The 22,315-nt window shown below is 36.2% G+C and overlaps 1 protein-coding gene across 1 annotated transcript; it reads left to right on the top strand.

The window, feature by feature from the left end:
* Nucleotides 1-14,459: 14,459 nt before the first annotated feature.
* On the top strand, nucleotides 14,460-18,623 carry LOC149243521 (uncharacterized). The gene is made up of 3 exons (XM_089374557.1): nucleotides 14,460-15,119; nucleotides 15,221-17,533; nucleotides 17,634-18,623. The coding sequence occupies exons 1-3, from the start codon at nucleotides 14,573-14,575 to the stop codon at nucleotides 18,089-18,091; spliced, it is 3,318 nt and encodes a 1,105-aa protein (XP_089230683.1). The 5' UTR covers nucleotides 14,460-14,572; the 3' UTR covers nucleotides 18,092-18,623.
* The last annotated feature ends 3,692 nt before the right edge of the window (nucleotides 18,624-22,315 follow it).

Below are 22,315 nucleotides of genomic sequence, written 5' to 3'. Positions count from 1 at the left end.
CCATCATATGGAATGAGGTACCACTGTCAAGATACCACATGCCTCCCATAACAGTGTTGGTCATGCATGCAATGAGAGTAAAATCAAGTTCAAATTGTGAAGCTAAAGCTTCACCTGATGCAGCTATTGCAGGCTCCTTCTTGCTTACTTTCTTCTGTCGGCAATTCGTGGCATAGTGCCCATGCTCGTGATAGTGAAAACACTTGACTTTCGACAAGTCAATCTTATTTCCGCCCACCTTGCCTTGGGATTTCTTTCCCTTGGCATTCTTTTCCTTACGCCTTAAGGGAAAGTCCACTTCCACTTCCTTGGAAGAGGTCCCATCTCTGGTGTTTCATCGAAACTACTCTTGTACCAAATCCGACCACATTCTTTCCCAATCTGGTAGCTTCTCCCTCCCATTGACAGATTCTCAATAACTATGCCAACTCTTGGGAATTCCTATAAGGTCTAGGCTCGCCATATCATCCTCGGAAATAATGATTCCAACACTTCCAAGCTCATCTCGATAATGAGCGAACTTGGTCAAGTAATTTGTAATTGAGTCGCCCACCTCCATCTTGATTTTTTGATGTTTATCTTTCAGTGCCAACTTCCTATGGTCATTGTTGTTCTGGAAAAATTATGTTAATGCTTTCAACATAGCATACAGATTCTCCTTCCCATGAAGACTGGATACAATGTGGTCTTGGACGCCCTCAAGAATTATCTACCTCGCCCTTATCGCACACTTCTTCCATTCGGCCAGATATTTTGCATCCAATGTTGATGGCTTAGGAATGTCTTGATCAATGAATTCCTTCAAGCCCTTATCCTCCAACACAACCTCCATCCTTTCCTTGTAGGCTATGTAATTCAAGTTGCCATCCAAGGCATACTCAAGCTGCAAATCGTAGAATTCCATATATTGATCCTAAAGTATGTATTGCAAATTCGAATTTCACATGTAACCTTGAACTGAAAAAACTTCAAAATATTCTCTAGTATATTTTCCTCAGCTTTGATACCATGTATATTATCATATAGATTCACAAGCTCATGAAATTTACTCAAGCACGGGAAAAGAATCTACTTCTACTTTCAACCAGCAGAAACCAATGATCGATGAAAATAATATTCGACAAGAGGAAGATAATCAATGTAACATAACACAATATGTATATGGGGAAAGCCACAACTCAAACTCCCTACTATCTATATTGCATTAATCAGAAATCCAAGATGAGAATACAATGCTTGTTCTCACAAGAACAATCCCTGCACAAGTATAATCAACTCTCAGCTCACAAGCTAGCTCAAGCCAAATCCTTAGCCTATTCTGCAGCTCTCCAAGCCCCTATTTCCTTGCGCAATTCCTAGGATGAATATCCTGTATTTAAAGGGAATTCATGCTTCCAAAACTGGGCAATCATAAATTGGTCCTCTTCCTGATTGCATGCATGAGATTTACAACTCAGTAAATCATACATCTGATGTTACACTGTCCCTGCACTCTAGTCTCAATTGTGTCTTTCTCATAATTGAAATGCATGAGTTTCTAATGAGTGAATCTTTAGTTATCTGGAATAACACTTTTGGATGCACCAATGCACTAACTGACTGCTAATCCTCTACCAGTTCAACAAATAGTTAGAACGAGTTTAACTGACTATAACGCAGTAAACTAAGTTATCTAAATACAACCCAATCTAAACTCATATTGGACCCCTAGCATTTAGGGAGAACATATACATGACTTCCAAAAGACTTCCAACTCGAAATTCCTAAGCTAATTAAGTTAATTAAACTTAATTAACTATTTACAAGTTGATATGAGAATAGAATTACAATTTTAATTCACAATTTAATTCAAGGACAAATGAAATTGGAATTTATAGATTCTATTTTTAACATTTCTTGTTGCTATTTTCAACACTAAACTCCTCTTGCTCTTTAGTATTGAAACTACAATCCAATTCCAAGTTCATCACATAATGACCCTTCATGGCCACAATAACAATCATTGAATCAAGTAGCTTTATAAACACCATAATATTATATGTGGGGGTTTTGACTATATTTGAATTTTCCTTCAAAGCCACACAATGAAATCAAATATTTATATTTGAATTTTCTATCAGAGCTTTCAATTTAGTTTATGGTTTCTCAGTTTCCAAAGCATCTAATGAGAAGAATAATGGAACACCATCAAGGATCAAGGTGTTCTTTTCAAGAGGGTATAATATGGATGAATAAAGTGCTTATGTTAATAAAGTTTTCAATCACAATAGCACTTTTGAACCAACCCATTTTTTTCCAGTTGAATTAATCTATGGTTCATGTTTTCCATTAGTACTCTTTTCAAGGTCCATTTGTGACCACTCAATAAAAATTTCAAGCCTAATTTAATATTGTAAAAACCCTAGTTAAGAATCCATGTAATAAAGTTAATAAAGGAAAAAAATACCAAGGTCATGGGACACGTGTTCCAAGCTAAATGTTGGGAAAAAAACATAGTGATGGGGATCAATTGTCATTAATTAATGGCTATGGAAATTGTAAAATTAAATGGTAAAGGAAAAGTGGCATTTTTCGGCATTTTATTTATAAAATAATGGAAAAAAGGAAAAAAGGAAGGTGAAAGGTCACAAAATTGCACAAGGAAGAAAATTGAAGGAAAAATTAAGAAAAAATGAAAAAATAGAGGCCTCAATGATAAAAAGGCTTATGAGGATCAGTTCATGGCTTTTTGTTAATTTTAGCTTGGAGCTCTCTCTCTATTCTCTCTCTCTATCTCTCACACTCTTGAAAACTTAGAGTTTCTTGGAGCATTCTTGGAGCCCATTAGAAGGAAAAGGAAACAAGGAAAACGTAAGGGGACAATGGGATCAATAGCTACAATTGGATTTCTTTGAAGGTGCCAAGTTACATGTATGATTTACTTACTAGTTTTGACATGCATGGTGTATGCATTTGGTTATATGGTTATGATATGTAATTGGCATGGAGGATTGCCTAGATTGGCAGTGGTTTTGCCTAGCCTTTCCATTCCTAGATAGCCATGGTGTTGTGGTTTTTCCCTTTATTTTATTATTGGGTCTCATTTACTTATGGTTGTGGGTTGAGTTCTTAGTTCCTAGAGCCTTGGTTGGACAAACACTCTGGAAGCCCTAGAATAGCATGGGTTGAGTTACTAGTCTTGGAAGCCTTGGTTGGACAAATTCACTCGAACCCTTGGTGGGTTGAGTTACTAATCTTGGAAGCCTTGGTTGGAAAAACATTGTGGAAAGCTGTGGATTGACCTACTAGTCCTGGAAGCCGAGTTGGAAAAATTGCTCTAGAGCCCTGGAAAACTTTGGTAGAGAGCGATATGGTGATGGTTAGTGATATTTGACAGTGATGTGGAATCACTACTTGAGGTTTCAGGCAATTTTGCCTATGGAATCCCTAATTTGGTTTTGTTTGGTTTATTCCATGAGATCCCACATTCATGCTTGGAATATGGCGCGAAGGTGATTGGTTGAAAGACAGATTTGGTTCAACCTAATCTATGGTCCGGTGGTACACGGAAGTCCCTAACTTGGTTGAAATTCTCATATGTTAATAAGAGCTATTATTCTATGATGATTCATATATAATTTTTGGCATTATGTTGGTGATATTATGATTGGGTTTCCATAGTGTATATGCTAGTTATTTTCTGGTTATATAATATTCATATGATGTGTATATTCTATGGCACTTGTCATAAATTTTTAGCTATTGATCAATTAATGAATGTATGGACTAATAAGTGGTGTTTTAGTTATGTGGAGATGGCATAGGACCTTCTCGGTGATTCTCTGGTGAGATTATTGAATTAATGAATAGGTATGTATTTATAACCTATAGGTACTATGTATACACATTTTTTGTATAAATGAATAATCCTCTAACTTCCCGGGGTCATAACTTGGGCATACGATCTTCATTTGACTATGAGAATCTTTTTTTTTTCCTTGAAAATGTCGTTTAGGCCCTCAAAATAGCCTCAGAAATTTAGAACCCAAAAATAGAAAGTTGTGTTAAATTTAACGAAACGAATTTGAAATGAAATATGGTTGGGTCAAATTAGGCTGATAGCAGTGTGATTATGTGTCGTTGGGTTTTTGTAGTTAGTTTTGAACATGTGGACCCCTTTTTCCATAAGTGCATCTTGGAAATCAAGTCTCGCACGATAACTCTCATCTCATGTTTACCCTGATGAGCTTGTGGATTTGGGTAAATGTTGGAGGGGTGGTTATAGAGTGGTATCAGAGCTCTCAGGTTCAACGCTTGGACTGGATGGGAAAAATGTGTTTGTCATGAATGTATGTCAATTGTATATGTGCTTGATATGTATGTATGGTGTTGGTCCTTGTTGAAGTTGTGTCATCATGTATAGGTTGATGATGTTGATGTAGGTATGTTGATTTGATATTTAGTGATTGTAGACCATAGAAAGAAAGTCCTTGCATAGGTTTAATACCATATCTTGAAACATATTGCACTCTACTCAAGGTCATCCAATTTTTGCTATGTTGAACAAGAAGGCTCATTACGTTTACATTTTGACAATCACAATGTTGTTCATTGTTGTGGAACTTAATGGAAAGAAAATGAAGTTCTATGTGGTTACCTTGAAGAGTCTCTTCATGTCAATATTGATGTCAATGATGTATTCAAATCCCTCAGATGGCTTAGAAAGGCCATCACAATCACTAAAAAACCATTCAAGTCCACATCAAGCTCTTTAATAGACTTCCAAGTAGCCCAAGATTTCCTTAGTGAACTCTACAACCATTTTCTTTAGATGTTATGTGAGGGCAAATTTCATTTGCGTCCTCACCTTTTTGTCCAGGTTGTTCCTCTTACATTCGGGTCCAAATCACTTATAGGAACTTCTAACTCCACAAAAAATATATAGCTTCTTTGGTATATACAAGGAAGACAAAATTTATTAATTAAAGCTCACCGACAGTGCTCTATAACCAACCAGCCAACCATCATGGTTGTCCATGAGATTGAAGGGTTTAACTTCCATTTTCTTCTCAACTATACTTCTTACTTGATTTATAATTAGCTACGATTTTATTTTATTTGATGGAAAAATAGGGTAGGTCCAACCAAAGGGGCCACACCCCCAAACCAAACTAATTTGAGCCTAACCCTAAGGGTGTTGAGGAGAAATGAACTCATGACCTCCCAAGGGAAAGGTGCTTTAGTAGTGGGACCTCAACTAATTAAGCTAACCCTTGAGGCTGCCAGGAAATTTAAGAATTACCAAGTCTATAGATCTAACAAAACATAAGAGAACCTAAGGATATTTAAGCATGGATGTGAACATTACACAACCATCATAACCATTAAAACAAAATTTCCATTTTATATCATAAACAAGCAACACAAAGGCCATGATATCCATCCAGTGGACAAGTTCATAGGCATAGAATTTAACAACACCATCTCTATTTCATTCAAAATAGCTTACATTACAAGTGTGACTACCACAAGTTCACTTATCTTATGACCAAATGCTTCCATTAACTACTGAAGGGTGAGCCACATTCCACCCCACCATAGCCTCAGTTGCACTACAAGATTTCTTGCAACCAGCCACCCTCAAGCCAGACCATGGAGCCATGAGGTTATTTTAATTCAGTAATATGGGGAAGAGTCATGAAGGCTATTCTTCTTATCTAATCAAACTCACCAATTCTTTTTCTGTCTTACCATCTTTTTCTCTACCTTCAGCTCCTACACTCCCACGAGTGTTGTTCTTCTCTTACTTTCTCTACGACTCTCTCTATCCCTCTCTGTTCTCTCCTTGTTTATCTCTTTGCTTCCACTAACACATTCCTTCATGAATGCTCCTTTCCTTAGAATGTTTATTCTCCTTGTTGTGCACAAGTGCTTCCTACACACACTTCTTTCTCTTTCATTCTCTTCCATGGGTTAGTTATTTGACAAATTTCCTTTCAAAACTATCCTTTGGTTAAATCAAGCACTTTTGTTTAGACATCCAAAGTCTTTTAGTGGTATGTTTCCCATAACTTTGATAAGATAGATGGGGCATAACCCCACTACTTCCACTCCTTCCCATTAGATGTTTTCTTGGAAAAATATTGACAACCTCAAATCTCATGATCCTTTTGCACTTCCAATAATTCATTCCTAAGATTAATTCTCCAAATAACATTTGTTGGTTACCCTCCTCCTCATGGCTTCTCATGGTCCATATCAAGGCTTCACCTCTTCATTAGATGGTATTAAATTATAATTATAATTGTTTAAGGTATTTTGTCCATTTACATACCTTTATAAAAACTAATAATATAACTAATTACAATTCCAATTCCAACTTGAGTAAAGATTAAATATTAAGATACTATAGTGAAGCTACTAAATTGTTTTTAGATAGAGGAGGAATGACCTGTTATAGAGTTTTGTAATTGGTTAATAAAGATACTAACAAATTTAATAATAATAGAAAATTAAAAATTATAATAAAAATAACATGAAAAAATTATAATAAAATATTTAATATAAAGATAATAAATATAAATTACTATATTTTCATTTTAATAGTATTTATGATAATTCTCCGAATGAAAAACGTTTATAAAGTACCTACTGTCTTAAATAGTATATGGATAGAATTTAACTGCTACATAATATCATTTTGAAATGTCTTCAAAAACTAAGAAAAATGGATAATAAAGTTTATAATAGATATTAGTTTGCATATTAATATTAAAAATCACAATATATAAAGTAATAGTAAATATTGCAAGTTTATAAAGTACCTATCGTGTTAAATAGTATATGGCTTTGGATATCATATAACTGCTACATAATATCATTTTGAAATGTCTTCAAAAACTAAGAAAAATGGATATGAAGTTTATAATAGATATTAGATTGCATATTAATATTAAAATTATAATAGTAAATATTGCTTTGTTAATAGAGAGGAATATAAATAAATATTTTAATGTTGATTAAAATATTGAAATTATTCCCCAGATGCGGGGGGTAGATAGGAATTTAATGCACATGAGCAGCCGGATAAGCAGGTGGCTTATCTGTATGGCCACTTACGCCTTCACTTGTGTGATCTTATGGCAAGTCCTGGCTCTCAGGCCGGCGCCATTAACCAACTGGGAAAATCAAGACATTCCCTGCAATTCCAGAGATATGGAACAGAGTCCCCCTCATTCCCCCATTCAGCCTCTCAATTGCTCCTGCCATCCCTCTGCAACAGAGCCGAGCCTTCGCACAGCCACTGGAAGACGCTGCAGACTCTTCTGTTGCATCGACCTGGGCAATGGTGACCATTTCTCCCAGTCCCTACTCTGCCACCTGCATTTTGAGGTCTCAGCTCCTTCCTTTGCCCCGAAAGTGAATTCCCCTGACCCCTTCATCTTTCCTTCTCTAGCTCCTAGATTGACTCCTGACCCTATTTTCAACCACTCTCAGCAGTCTCCCAATCTCAGAACCATGTGACATCGTCATAGAATGAGGAGCAGGCGAGGTGGCAGTCAGAGAGGCACCACTCGTCCTGTTTCTCAGCCCCTGTTAGCTCTGCTACATATTTCAGTGTTTGGAGGACCAAATATCAGCTCGGCTGTGTGTTTTTGCACAAAAGGGGCTCGCAGCAATCTGTTTCCTTCTTCCCCCGCATTTTCATCATACTCTCTTAGTCCTCGCTATCTCTGTTTTCCTCTAAATCCTGGTCAAACTCGCTTTCACTCAGGTCCCCGAGCACAAAGTTTCGATCCATGAGACCATGACCACGCACTTTTCCTAAGCCCTTTTTCCCTCATCGCAGCTTTCCGCAGGTCTTTCATAAGCCATGTCTTAACAATCGCTGATTTCCGATCACCGATTTCCCCTTCGGACGCGATATGACTTTAAATGGTGGCTAATTCTTTTATCGGGTCCGCGGCCTAATCGCTTATCGCGATATCGCATTATCGCAAATCGGGGTGATCAAAGGGGTAAGGCCTTCACATTTTGCGATATGCGATTGCGATCGCATCGCATCGCTGCATCGCAATTTAACATCGGCGCAGACAGTATGCATTGCGATAGTGATATAGCGATGCAGTGTGGACCGTCGATCGTGCGTGCGGATCGACGGCCCACATCGCATCGCTGTATCGCATCGGTGAAACCAAAGGGAGCCTTGATGCCTTGCGATGCGATAAGACCCAGACCCGATATCATTCACTGCTCCTGTTTATAAACTTTCAAGTCCACAAGTCCGCCTCCGATAGTGTATTTGCCTTTTAACTCAGTCTTTCTGCCTTCTGCGTTTCCCGACAGTGTTTTCCTTCATCCGTTGTCTACCCACGCGATCCAACGGCTGAGATTTGTTCCCCTTTCTTGCCATCCATCCGCCTCGCAGTCTCCGCGTCCAGTGCCTGCCCTGTGCATTTCCACGCAGTTATTCTTCAACCAATGCCTTCAATTCACAGTATGGCCGAGAAGGAAACAGGACACCGCCGATCAATTCAGAGCATTCAATGGTTATGGGTTTCACCCGTATTTCACTCCACCTGCCCAAGGAGGACCTCAGAGCGCTAGAGAAGGTCAAATCCATTTAAAACATAGTCGGATTTGTATCAGAGGCCCATTTCTAGATATAAATGTGGTTGGTGGCCATTTATTGGCTCCTCCACGCATGTTTAGCAGAGATATTTTGTAATGTAACACCATATATACCCAGAACAAAGATGTAATGGATTGATGGGTGTTAGATGAAGAGAACCCTGTTGTAAGGTTCAACTTCCGGAGACTGTAACTACTTTGTAACCTGTAGCATCTGGTCTTCATTTCCAGCTAATACAAGCTTCTTTTGTTGTTTATTGCTCACTTTCCACTTCTCTTTCTTGTTCCGGGCTGTGCCTGTTTGCATTTGTTCTATTGCTGTGAATGTTTAGCATCAGAGGGGCTATCATCCCACCTCTGTGTTAGGATTTAGCATGTATCATAGAACATGTGTGCAGGTTTCTGTTGTTTAATGCATAGAGAGTTGTCATCATGTATGTGCATTAGAAACTAGATTTTAGACCTCTTAACTGGTTGCAGCTGGCCATCACAGGGTCTTGTGCATCTGCTGGTGTGGTCAGTCTTCTCCATTATCACCTTATCCTCAAACTGTGAGTAATAGGTGGTTAAAAGCCTTGTAGTCTGGGGGTGTTCACCCATGTCTGGGGTCAATCATAGTAGAAGTGGTTATCTGGCTTGAATATGCAGCATTTGTTCCATTCATCCACCATTTATCCAAATATATTTGGTTGAATTTGTAATGTTCCCGAGCATCACCGATATGCAACCTAGGTGAGTTTCTTGGGGTGATAACAGCCCCCTTCTGTCTCATCCTCCCCTTCAATCTCCCCTTCTCCTAGCCTCTCCAATTCCTGCTCCCTTAGAAGGTATCCAGACACTCGAAGTGGCCGTGGAAGATTGAGGACCAGTGAGGCTTGTCGCTCTGGAGGAATCCCCCAGTATGTAGTGACCACTGCTACCTCTCAACAAGTGCACTTCCATTTTCAAAGTGCCATGAACAAGCCACTCATAATTTCCACCATCATGGTGGATTTCAGGGAAGTCCTTGCCTCTTGTCCCGAGCCAACGATCAGTCGGTAAATCAACCAAGAACCTCCGTTCAGCTTCGTTCTAGGGGAGCGGAGCTCCAACCACCCGCCAAAAGACAAGGGAAACCCATCTAGCAACAAACAACAAATGTTGGGAAGCGAAGCCACCCGTAAGGATAAGGGCATCCAAACTGAGGACAGTGCAGGTGGCGGACATGCAGAGAACACTGGTTCTGAGGAATATGGATGGTGTCCGGTCGTGGAGGAAGAGCCAATAGAAGACACCTTGCAGCTGCTTGCCAGGTTACGTGGCGAGCCTTGAATCCGTTTCTGATTAGTTTCGTTACATGTCATTTTGATCCTTGTTTCCTGTCGGGTCTTTTTTTGTTTTTGTCTCCAAATCAGGCAACGAAAATTTTGAATTTTGTTCCCAATTGTCGATTTACAGTGGAAAATTCTGAGTTAAGTTTTGGAATTTACAGTCTGTTGGTTACAATTTTTGAATTATGGAACTATAGCCCCTGCGAGGGTAGCTTGAACTTTCCTAATTTTGTTCTCGAACTGGTTTCCCCATCTGGGGCAGTCACAATTTCAAGGTTTGATGCTTAGAATGGTCATACAACTGACCCAGTACCGCTGAGGCTGGAGCCTCTTTGTACATTATGTCTTTATAAATAGATCAGTTTTACTTAGGAAAAAAAAAATATCGAAATTATTATTTTTAGATATATTTATAGGGTATAGAATAAAAAGTGATAGGGTGTTCCGTTATGATAATTTTTGGTGAAAAGGAAACTGGTTCTAAATTCTGTGGGAAAAAATTCAGTCATAGTAATGGTTGGTGTGGCCTTGGTCAAGCGTGAATCCTTGGGTGATTTTGACATCTTAGATGCCCTTGGGTTACGATTACTCAATCCACAGGTTAGGTGTGCCAATCATCTCAAGACTCACATATTTTTTCCAAAAAGTGGGAAAAACTACCATAACTCAATTTTCAAGCCAATAGTGGGGATAACCATCACTGGCTGCTATCTACGAATGCAAGCTGACTCATCAATGTTATTCAAGGAAAACCATGCCACATGGAATTACCCGATGGTGGTATGTAAGGGGGCAGACTTTCACTCCTGCTAAATGTCTTTGGGTCTTGGGTCATTAACATGTTTCCTTATATCGAAGGAAGATTAGGTCTTAGCCAAGGAAAAACATTTTTAGGGCATACGCGAGGGCCATCTCAGAACTCACATTACTTAACGAACACAAAAAATGAAAATAAAAATAAAGATTTAAGTAATTGAATTTTTTTATAGTCACTCAATTTGAAGTATTATTTCTACAAGTGAGTTGGTTATTCAAAAGTTTTTAAATTCTTTAAAAAAAATATATGATTAATGTGTTGAAACTGACTTATGTACATTGTTAAATTAAAATATAGTGATTTATTTGGATAAAAAAATAAATGTGTTTATTTATTTTTGCTATTAAATAAGAATTATTTTGTAGTTAAGTTATATTGAATGATTTTAGAAAAGAAGATTGTTATATAACTTCAAAGTCATGGAAAAATAGTGGAAGGCCAAATCATATTTGGGAACTATTATTCAAGTACAAACCATATTGTTACGTTTAATATCATTATTGAGGAGTGTCACAATAATAAAATTAACCTTGTGTGGTGCTTCATTGACTTTAGCAAATGATTTGACAAAGTGCCTAGAACTAAACTTAGGAACATATTAGAAGAGCTAAAAGTTTCATTTGAGTTGAGAGCTATTCATATAATGTTGTATAAGAATGTTATTGACAAGTTTAGGAACACATAGGGCTGGTCAAAATAAATTATTGTAATGTAGGAGTCAAGCAAGGTTGTGCCATGTCCCCTATCTTTTTTGGCATATATATTAACGAGTTTGAAAGTTTTTAGGAAGAAGTAGGATGCATCAACATGTCTCTAGCCATAATAATCATTGTCATTCTTCTTTATGCTAATGATATTGTTCTTATGATGAGAAGTCCCTCTAATCTTGACAAGCACATAATAATTCTCAACATTTTTGATCTAGTATGGATATGAATATTGACATTGACAAAACAAAGACTATGCCAATGAAATTATAAAATACACTTACACTAATTTCATGTATGAGAATAATAACTTCGAGGAAGTGACTTACATATGGATATTTCATAATCAATCTTCATCACAAACTTAAGGGTGGAAAACTTATTATGAAGTGGAAAGCAGTTGTAAATTAGTAAACATTTGGTTTTGGGATATGAGAGATCTCCTCTTTGAGGCTCTTGTCACTCTTGTTATATTATGTGGTTATGAACTTTGGGGCTACAACATCTCTAAAGAATGGTGGAAAAAGATAGATAAAATCCAAAAGTGTTTATAACTTATAAGCTTAAAATTAAAGGAAATACACCCTATCTTGTCGTCCTCGTAGAAGCAATTCATTCTCCCGTTGAAAGCATGATTATGACTAGGTACTTAATATCCAATAACAATATAATCAACATGAAAAACAAAAAGTTTCCTACTGAAAAAAAATAAAAAATAAAAATTAATAAAATAATAAAAAATGAAAACATTACTATTTCCAAATCTATATATCTTTCTTGACGCTTCCGAGCTACTACCTGCATTGTCAAATAAATACAAGCAATCTTTATGAAAATAAAAAAAATTAAAACGTTACTATTTTCAAATCTATATATCTATGTTAAGTAACCTCAATACAATTATTTATAAACATATTCCCCTTGAAGTCCAAACTTCAGTTCCCGGTTTGTTATTGATTATTGTTCATTAATATCACACGGTATGTTTGCAAGATTACTGACTCCCACCTCGGTTGAATGCCCTGACGACTGAGTGCTATAGTGCCCAGTGCAATGGACACAATAAGAACCTATTTCTTTTAACCAATAAAAATGTGAATAAACAAATTAAATTGGCAATAAATAAAAATTAAATTAAATGTTTTTATATTAACTATACGATATCTAGTTTAATTTCAATGATGACACAATAAAACCCCATTGCTTTTAACCAATAAAAATGTAAATAAATAAATTAAATTGACAATAAATAAAAATAAAATAAAATGTTTTCATATTAACTTTGTGATATCTAGTTTAATTTTTGGTCTGCTACTGAACTAATTGCCGTTCAATGCAAATGCGAATATGGTTACGTACTTGCAGCAAGGTAATAATATTATTTCGTGACATCTTCATTACGTAGGGAAGAAATTACATATCTATATATCTTCTTAGTGATAAAAAGGTAAATTAATTTTTTTTTACTCTTCTCTATATCAAATAGTGAAAAAATTAGATTTCTTCCTCATACTAAAAGGTTATTTTTTTGCTTTCAATTATCTTATATCTCTAATGTTATATAAAATTAAAGTGAAAATTAAAATATATCTTTAATTTATAAAATTTTCTACAACTTTATCTTAAAATGTCTTATATTTGAATTATAATTTTAAAATATTTATTCAATATCACACTCCCTAATATTTTAACTTATCAAAAATATGATAATCCATGAATGCCTCCATTAAAACTTTCCATAATTAAATTTTAAAATAAACCACATATTTCTTATTAAAAAAACGGTTTTCATAATCATCTATAACAATATTCCGTGGCTCCACCCAATCTTCATTTATTCTTCGGCTCCGAAGAATGACACCACCACCTCTCATCTTTGCACCTCTCCATTATTTCTTTACGCACATTACGCACATTGCTCTGCTCACTCACTCTCGGAGAGTGATTTGCACGAATATCCCAATAATCAACAAGCTCCACCAAAGCTTGAATTATGCTCCAAAGAAAGTGACACATCTTGAATTATGCTCCAAAGAAAGTGACACATCTTGAATTATGCTCAGTGGAGTGATTTGAATTATGCTAAGTGGAGTGAACGCAAATGTGAATACATTACTACGTGTCTGCGGCAGGGTAATAATATTATTTGGTGCCATTTTCATATTAAGTAGCTAAAAAACTACCTATTCTTCTAGTAATAAAAGGTAAATTAATTTTTTTTAATGAAAAAATTACATTTCCTTCTCCTATTATAAAGTAATTTCTTTTTACTTTCAATTATCTTATATCTCTAAAATTATGTAAAATTAAAATGCAAATTAAAATATTTAATTTCTTTTTACTTTCAATTATCTTATATCTCTAAAATTATGTAAAATTAAAATACAAATTAAAATATATCTTTACACCTTATCTTAAAATGCTCCGTATTTAAATTTTCAGTTTCAAAATATTTATTAATATCACGCTTCGTAATTTTTAACTTATAAAAAATATGATGATTCATGAATGCCGCTATTAAAACTTTCCATGATTAAATTTTAAAATAAACCAAATATTTTCATAATCATCTATAAAGATATTCCGTAGCTCCACCCAATCTTCATTTTTGCTCCGAAGAATGACACCACCACCTCTGATCAATGGTGAAGAATGACACATTGCTCTGCTCACTCTCACTCTTAGGAGAGTGATTTGCACGAATATCCCAATAATCAACACATGGAAAAGCTCCACCAGACACAGCTTGAATTATGCTCCAAAGAAAGTGGACACAGCTTGAATTATGCTCCAAAGAAAGTGGACACAGCGTGTATGAACCACAAAGCTCACCTTATAATCAACCCCACCATATTCAACCCCACCAAAGAATGGACACATCTTTTCAATTATGCTCCGCCTGTAGACGAGCGCACGAGTAATTCCTGTCATTGCACGGCCCCACCACAAATCACCTCCACTACAACCCTTTCGCAAATGCCTCTGCTCCACCATACTCCTTTCGCAAATGCCTCTTCATCACGCCCAAACCTTCATACACCCTCCACTCTCTCTTTCCGCCTATAAATATTTCTCAGAATCCTCCTCTCCATATTCTGAGCTGACTTTGCAATTCCTCATCATTCACCATGTCGTTGCTCTGTTTCCCTGTTGCCGTTTATATGCTCTCTTTCCTCTTCATTTTCTCCTCCTCCTCCTCTGCGCATTCATTCCATAACGATCGACATTTGCTCTTGGCATTCAAGAGCGCAATAACCAGCGATCCGCATGGTTCCATGGCCAATTGGATTCCTGCAGTGCCCTTTTGCAATTGGAGTGCCATAACCTGCAGCCGCCGCCACATGGACAGAGTAGTCTCTCTCACCCTCTCTTCCATGTCACTATACGGCACCATCGCTCCTTCCCTCGCCAATTTGTCGTTTCTCCATACGCTTGATCTCAGTAACAATAGTCTCCACGGTCGTATCCCAACTCAATTGGGACGCCTCTCTCGTTTGAGAACTCTTTGGGTGGATCGCAATGAATTGACAGGAAGCATCCCAAGTGATCTTCACAATTGCACAAATCTTGTTTTCTTGGGACTCACCTACAACAATCTCACTGGAAGCATTCCGCAGGAGTTGGGTTCCCTCACACATCTCAAGGAGCTTTACATGGGATCAAACAATCTCACAGGTATCATTCGTTTTTCCTTTGGAAACCTAGATTAGATTTCGTTTTGATTATTTCACAGATTGCAAAAAAATGTCTCACAAGTGCTTTTGATGAATTCTCAGGCAACATCCCCATATTTTGGTCAAATATCTCCACTTTGACTCACTTGGAGATTTGTAAGAACAAACTCACAGGGAGTCTTCCACCACAATTAGGTAGGCTCAGTAATCTCCAAATTCTTTATCTCTATGACAATGAATTATCAGGACCCATTCCCACTTCTTTGTCAAATATCTCCACTTTGACTGATTTGGAAATTTCAACAAACAAATTTACAGGAAGTATACCACAAGAATTGAGCTTACTCACTAGTCTTCAATTTCTCTATCTCTCTGACAATGAACTATCAGGAACTATCCCTGAGTCTTTTTCAAATGTCTCTTCTTTGATTCACTTGGAAATTTTCATGAACAAACTTACAGGGAGCATTCCCACTTCTTTGTCAAACATGGTTAACTTGTTTGTATTGAATTTATGGGGAAATCAACTTAGTGGAAACATACCAAATTCCATTGGAAATTGTACGAAACTCACAGCCCTTGCTCTAAACGACAACAAGTTGAGTGGGAGTGTGCCTGTAGAATTGGGTAAGCTACCGCTCCTTGACAGATTATTGTTGCACAGTAATCAACTTAGTAGTGGCAGTGCTACAACCATGCCCTTTCTTGTAGCTCTTACCAATTGTTCACACCTAAAAATATTAGTCTTGTCAAATAATAAACTAAGCGGTGTCTTGCCTTTTGCCATAGGAAAACTTTCCACCAATTTGTCTGTCTTGTTATTATCACACAACATGATAGAAGGAAGCATCCCTCCATCTATAGGAAATCTTAGTAGCCTAACCAATGTCCAATTATCTAATAATTATTTAAGTGGTAGTATTCCATCTTTAAGAAACATTAAAAATTTAGAAAGATTATATTTAGACAACAACAAATTAGAGGGAAACATACCTAATGACTTTGAACAATTACAACATCTCGGTCTCTTGGACATCAGCCAAAACATGCTCTCTGGAAAGATTCCCACTTCCCTTGCACCCCTTAGACAACTAAGAGATCTCCTCCTTCATCACAACCAATTATCAGGAAACATACCCGCAATATTAGGAAACTGTACAAATTTGGAATTGCTTGACTTGTCTCACAATAGACTCACTGGAAGCATACCAAGAGAAATTGTTGCACTATATAATCTACATTTCTATTTGAATTTGTCATGGAATTTATTAGAAGGCTCCTTGCCCATGGAGATTGGTAAAATAGCAATGGCTCAAACTATAGACATTTCTGCTAATCACTTGTCTGGGGCCATTCCACCTACCCTTGGAAGTTGTGTTGAACTATTGTCTTTGAATTTATCTCGAAATTCCTTTAAAGGCTCTATTCCAGATTCACTTGGAAATTTACAAAATATTATGAGCCTAGATCTCTCTTCCAACTTCTTATCAGGGACAATACCAATTACTCTCAACAAATTGATAATGCTTCAGTATTTGAACCTATCTTTTAACAGGTTTACCGGGGAACTTCCAAAAGGAGCATTTTTTGCAAATCAATCAATTGTCATGTCCTTCAATGGAAATCCAAACCTTTGTGGACCAAAAATATTCCAGTTATATGCCTGCCCAATACCAAGAGGTCATCTTACAATTGTCAAACAAGTACTATTGCCAATAAGTGGAGCTATTGCTTTTATACTATGTTGTCTACTTTTAAGATTCCTATGGAGAGGGAATATGCATATACAAAGCATTGATGTCTCAAGAGCTATTTTCCAAAGGTTGGAGCACCTAAGGATCTCTTATCAAGAGCTTCACATAGCAACTAATGGATTCTCCCAAGCCAACTTGCTGGGAACAAGTAGCTTTGGGTCTGTATATAAAGGAACTTTGAATGATGGCACACTTGTTGCTGTGAAAGTTTTCCAGTTGCAAAATGACCAGGGTGAGAAAAGTTTTAAAGCAGAATGTAGTGTCTTGCAAAAGGTTCGACATAGAAATCTGGTGAAAATCATAACCTCATGTTCCAGCCTTCATTTCAAAGGTTTAGTGTTTGATTTTATCTCTAATGGAAGCTTACATAAGCATTTGTATCCTAATAGAGATGACACCAATGGTGAGGATATCTGTGAATTGGGATTGAAAGATCGATTAGATATTGCAACAGATGTGGCCCATGCCATGGAGTATCTTCATCATGATTGTTTTGTGCAAGTAGTGCATTGTGATTTAAAACCTAGCAATGTACTTTTGGATGGAGATATGACAGGCCATGTAACAGATTTTGGTATCTCAAGGTTGATTGGTGAAATCGCTACTGATTCAATCACTTCAACACTTTCTTTGAGAGGATCCGTGGGTTACATTGCCCCAGGTATGTCTCTTTAGAACATAATTTTCACTTGTCTTCTTTCATTCACAATATTATATAAGATTAATTGAGTAAAATTTAATGAATGTTTCTTTTGTTGTAGAGTATGGATTGAGTGGAACAGTTTCCACCCAAGGGGATGTTTATAGCTATGGCATTCTGTTATTGGAAATGTTTACTAGAAAACAACCAACTAGTGACATGTTTGTTGGAGACCTAAACTTGCACAATTGGGTGAACTTCGCATTCCCAAATAGATTGAAGGAAGTAATTGATAGTGGTCTTTTTACTGAGGTGGATGAAGATGATTTTGAAGAAAACAATGCATACAAATGCCTAGTTTCTTTGCTGCATGTTGGTTTTCTTTGTTCAAAACATTCACCAGAAGAAAGACCAACTATGAGAGTTGTGGTAAGGATGTTGGAGAATATTAGAGAGGATTTAGTGGAAAATATAGTTGCTTCTAGGGGATTGAGACGAAGCATATCCAATTTGCTTAGCAATACAAATGCAACAAGCAATGATGCCCCTGCATCAAATGAAGGATCTTCTACATATTAGTTTCTGAAGTTAATAACAGCCAAAGATTTTCAATGCTGTGATTGTTCTTGCAATTGGCAATATTTTTGTACTTCTAGCTATTGTTATTAGAATGACAATATTTTTGTACTTCTAGTTGTTCAAGAAAAATTTTGTTAGTATATATTGTCTATTTCTAATTATTGCCCATGGAAATTAGCTTCCCTTACAACACTATATTCAATGGATTGCAAATCTACATTTGGTTTGACTTATTATCCATCCATTATGTCGATATTCTTATCCATGAAGGCTTCATAAAAAGCTTAATATTAACCTCATGTGACTACCCATTGACCAAGCTATGGATACAACCATTCTTAAGCAACTGCATGCTGAAGATGGCCGAGCAGTCTGAAGGAAGATTGTTGTTGTTGTCTGAAGATGGACTACAGAATAAGGGAACAGGTCCCAGCATCAGAACACTCGTTGATTTTAGCTTTGAATGCCGAAGATCGATTTAGGTGTTCGCTAAAACACACAGATCCTGTAAATTCAATTTGGGTGCTCTCTGCACATTTTTCACTTTAACTTAATAAAATGAAATTGTTGTTTACAGATTTTGAAAATTTAGATTTTGTTAAACCGAATTATTTGAATTTTAATGTTGGGATTAATTACTTTCATCGTTATTTTCCTTTTAATAAAATTTATATTATTAAAAAAATAATATTGGTTATATTCTTTTTAAATGAATTTAATATTAAAAATAAAAAAATTATAATAATATTTATATTTAAACTAGAATCGAATGTTTTAATATTATATATATATATATATATTATAAGGTTTATGTATAACAGTAAATATTATGTATATGATAATATATAAATATTTAATATAATAATATATGGATTATATATAAGCAATTTTATCTGTGATATTGACTTTTTTACAAATATTAAATAAGTTGAAATAGTCTGCTGGTTCTAGATTAAGGCTTAAGCTGGTTCGTGATGGGTTAAGAGCTTTAGGACGCATTTGCTAGGAATGAAACTCTATCTACTTAAAAAAATCAGTTAATCACTTCAAAGATATAGTTTTCATAAATATAAAGGATGAATCAACTCATATTTATGAATAAAAAATAATCATTATCTTCTTTATATTTAACAACTAAATTATAATAAAATTTACTATCATTAAAATATATAATTTAAAAAAGATTATAAATTTCTATATATATATAGAGTAATATATCATTATTTTTTTTAATAAAATACATTTTAATATTGTCATTTTCATATTATACATTGATTTATGTTATTTCAGCAGTGTTTTGCCAATTATTCTTTTCATATGATAATCTACTCTCAAAAGAGTGGTCCATATAATTTTTCTTGGTTATAATACCAATATTTTGGATTTTTAATAACTATATAATTATTGGTTTTAAGCCTTTCTTCAGATAACATTTGGTTTTGAGAGGTTTGTCTTAATTATAAATATTTTTCAATTTTGAATTAATATAATTATTTTAAATTAAAAAATATGTGTTGGATTAAACTTTCTATCTGAAAATATTCCATTAAATAAATGTGGTGAACAGAACAATGGATATTTATTAATTGTAAATTTAACAATTTTAATTTTAAAATTAGATTAAATAAATAAAGTAGTATGATTGACAATAAAAAAGTCCCAAGAAAAATATGGGATCACTCACTTGAAATCAAAAGAAGATTTTAAAAAGTAAAGATTCACCACATTGGTACCTTTAAAGATCTCTTAACAAGCTCCAAAGAATTTTCCATAAATAATACTTGATAATTGAATATCCTTGAAAAAACATGTATTAAGCTCCATAGTTGTCATCTCGATACACTAAGATCCTATTGTATTGAGACATTAAATTCTTTAGCTATAATCTTGGCTTACCAAGCTAATAAATTGTTAAGTTAAATTGAAGAAAATACCTTAAGAAAAAATGTGAGAAAGGAAGAGTAATAAGAGAGGTAGGGGCCACTCCTTAGCTAATGGAATATCTATCTAAACTAAAAACCATCTCAATGCAACCACTCACAGTAGTGTATTTTATTTCATGAAGCCTTGATGAACCTTCTTAGTAAATCGCTCTTTAAAAGTAATCTAGTTTGGGTAAATCTTTAATTATGTTCATAGGCATGTCTATTTCATGATATGCCTTCTAGAATTTTAATTTTATTATTAGTAACTATTAGGTCGATGATAAATTGATCTGAAAATGGGGCACTAAAGGCTTCTTGTCAAGCTTACAAGAACCTTTCCCACTTCCAAAGCTTAAATATTCCCAAGACCTTATGATTAACCAATTGCAGAATTAATAATGCTTGAAAATAGGTGTATGCTTATGTTTGTTTTAAATATGTTTATGTGTTGTAAGTTGATTTGCTTAAACTGATATCAAACATATAATAGTGGAACAATGTAGCAATTAACAAACACATAAGCCAACAATATAATATGGAGTTCACCCAAAACTCTTGGGCTACGTCTCCTTGAGCTCTAGTCAACTCGACTAGGCTCTCTGGGATTGTGGCATAAGTCCTTTTACAAGCTCCACGCTCAACTCTACTGGTTTACACAGAACACAATGGGCTTAGAACACCATCTTATCCCTGGCTCTGAAGCTCTCGGTTTTCTGACTCTAGCTCTTCGGCTCTGGCTTTGGCTCTAGCTCTGGCTCTTGGCTCTAGCTCTAGCTCTGGCTCTTGGCTCTGGCTCTAGCTCTAGCTCTTTGGCTTTGGCTCTTCGGCCCTGACTCTAGCTTTGGCTCTTCGGCTCTGGCTCTGGCTCTGTGAGCTATCAGTAGTTCGCTTGACCTCTAAGCGACTGTCTCGGCAACTTTCAGCTCTTTGGTTTTTCCACTTGACCTCCAAGCGACTCCAAAGACTCCCTCAGCTACTCTGCCTTCCTGCTTTCTGCTCTCTGCACTTCAGCTACCTCGTTAATTGAGCCCTCTGGCTTCTTTGAGGCATTCTTCTAGCTTTGTGGCTTCCCCAACTATTTCTCTGCATGTAATCATTCCTCTGCGGCTCTGCGATTTCTTCTGCTCCTTGTCTCTTCAACTAGCCATCTAGCTCTACGGCTCTATGGATCTCAAACGCATCATTGTCTACAAAAAGCCCGCTTGCAGCATGGCACAATGATCAGGGGTAGTTACAAAGGATTCAGAACTTTCCCTCAGGTGAAAACCCGAAAATGGAAAAAAATGCATTACACAGAGATTTACAGGAAAATACACTACCGGGCACATAATACGGACTTCAAACAATATATAATCGTGTCTATAATCCCTTCTGGGTCTGCGCTTTATCGCATATCGCAATCGCTTTGGCGTATTGGCCAAAAACCCAATACACAGGAAATACAAAGAAATCCCGCATTTCCGGATTTCAAATATTATGAAATCGTGCTGATAATCCCTATTGGGTCTGCAATATCGCAATTGCATCGTCGCATGGCCAAAACCGAAATACACTATCGAGCATGAAATTCGGACTTCAAATCCCATTAAATTGCCCCTATAAACCCTATCGGGTCCACCATTAGTCGGCATATCACATTGCATAAGCGGATTGGCCAAAACCCCAAATACACGGGAATACATTGAAAAATATGAATTCTTGGACTTCAAAAATTATAGAATCGGGTCTAAATCCCGTCGGGTCCAGCCTTTTATCGCTTATCGCTATTGCAATCACATTGGCCCTATTATCGGGGATCGCCGATCATCGACGCCGATAATCGGCAATCACAATGTTGCATCGCCCTGGGGGTCCTTCCCTTATATCATGGCACGCCAACGCCGATCGTCGAATGTCGCAATCACTTCATCGCATCACTTGAAGGCCTATCTCTGACCCGATATATCGGTGTTCACTGATCGAGGGTTCCCTCTGCCTGCCTTAAGTCCGCATTTTGAACCATTTACGATGTGATTTCCTTTATAAGGCCTTTTATGCCATTTTTCAAAGAATTTGCCTCCTTTTCAAAGGAACAAGGCAAACATTTTTTTCGACAACTTCATTATCCGAAGTCCGTTTTAGTCCATTCAAGTTGCAGTAGATTTTGAATGAAAAGATCTACGCAATGGAACTATTTCCAAGAGCATCCTTGGACTTTCATTTTCCTCTATGAGGAACACTTTAGACTTAGAAGTCTATCCAAGATCCATTTTGGATCATAAATATTTAACTTGCATAGAATATACCAAAATATTCATAT

This window comes from Pinus tabuliformis, chromosome 8 (genome assembly GCF_031772625.1).
Source record: "Pinus tabuliformis cultivar Carrire ecotype Pingquan chromosome 8, CPIR1, whole genome shotgun sequence".
NCBI classification, from domain to species: Eukaryota; Viridiplantae; Streptophyta; class Pinopsida; order Pinales; family Pinaceae; genus Pinus; species Pinus tabuliformis.
The sequence above is the reverse complement of the archived record's forward strand: the minus strand, read 5'-3'. Positions and strand labels throughout refer to the sequence as shown.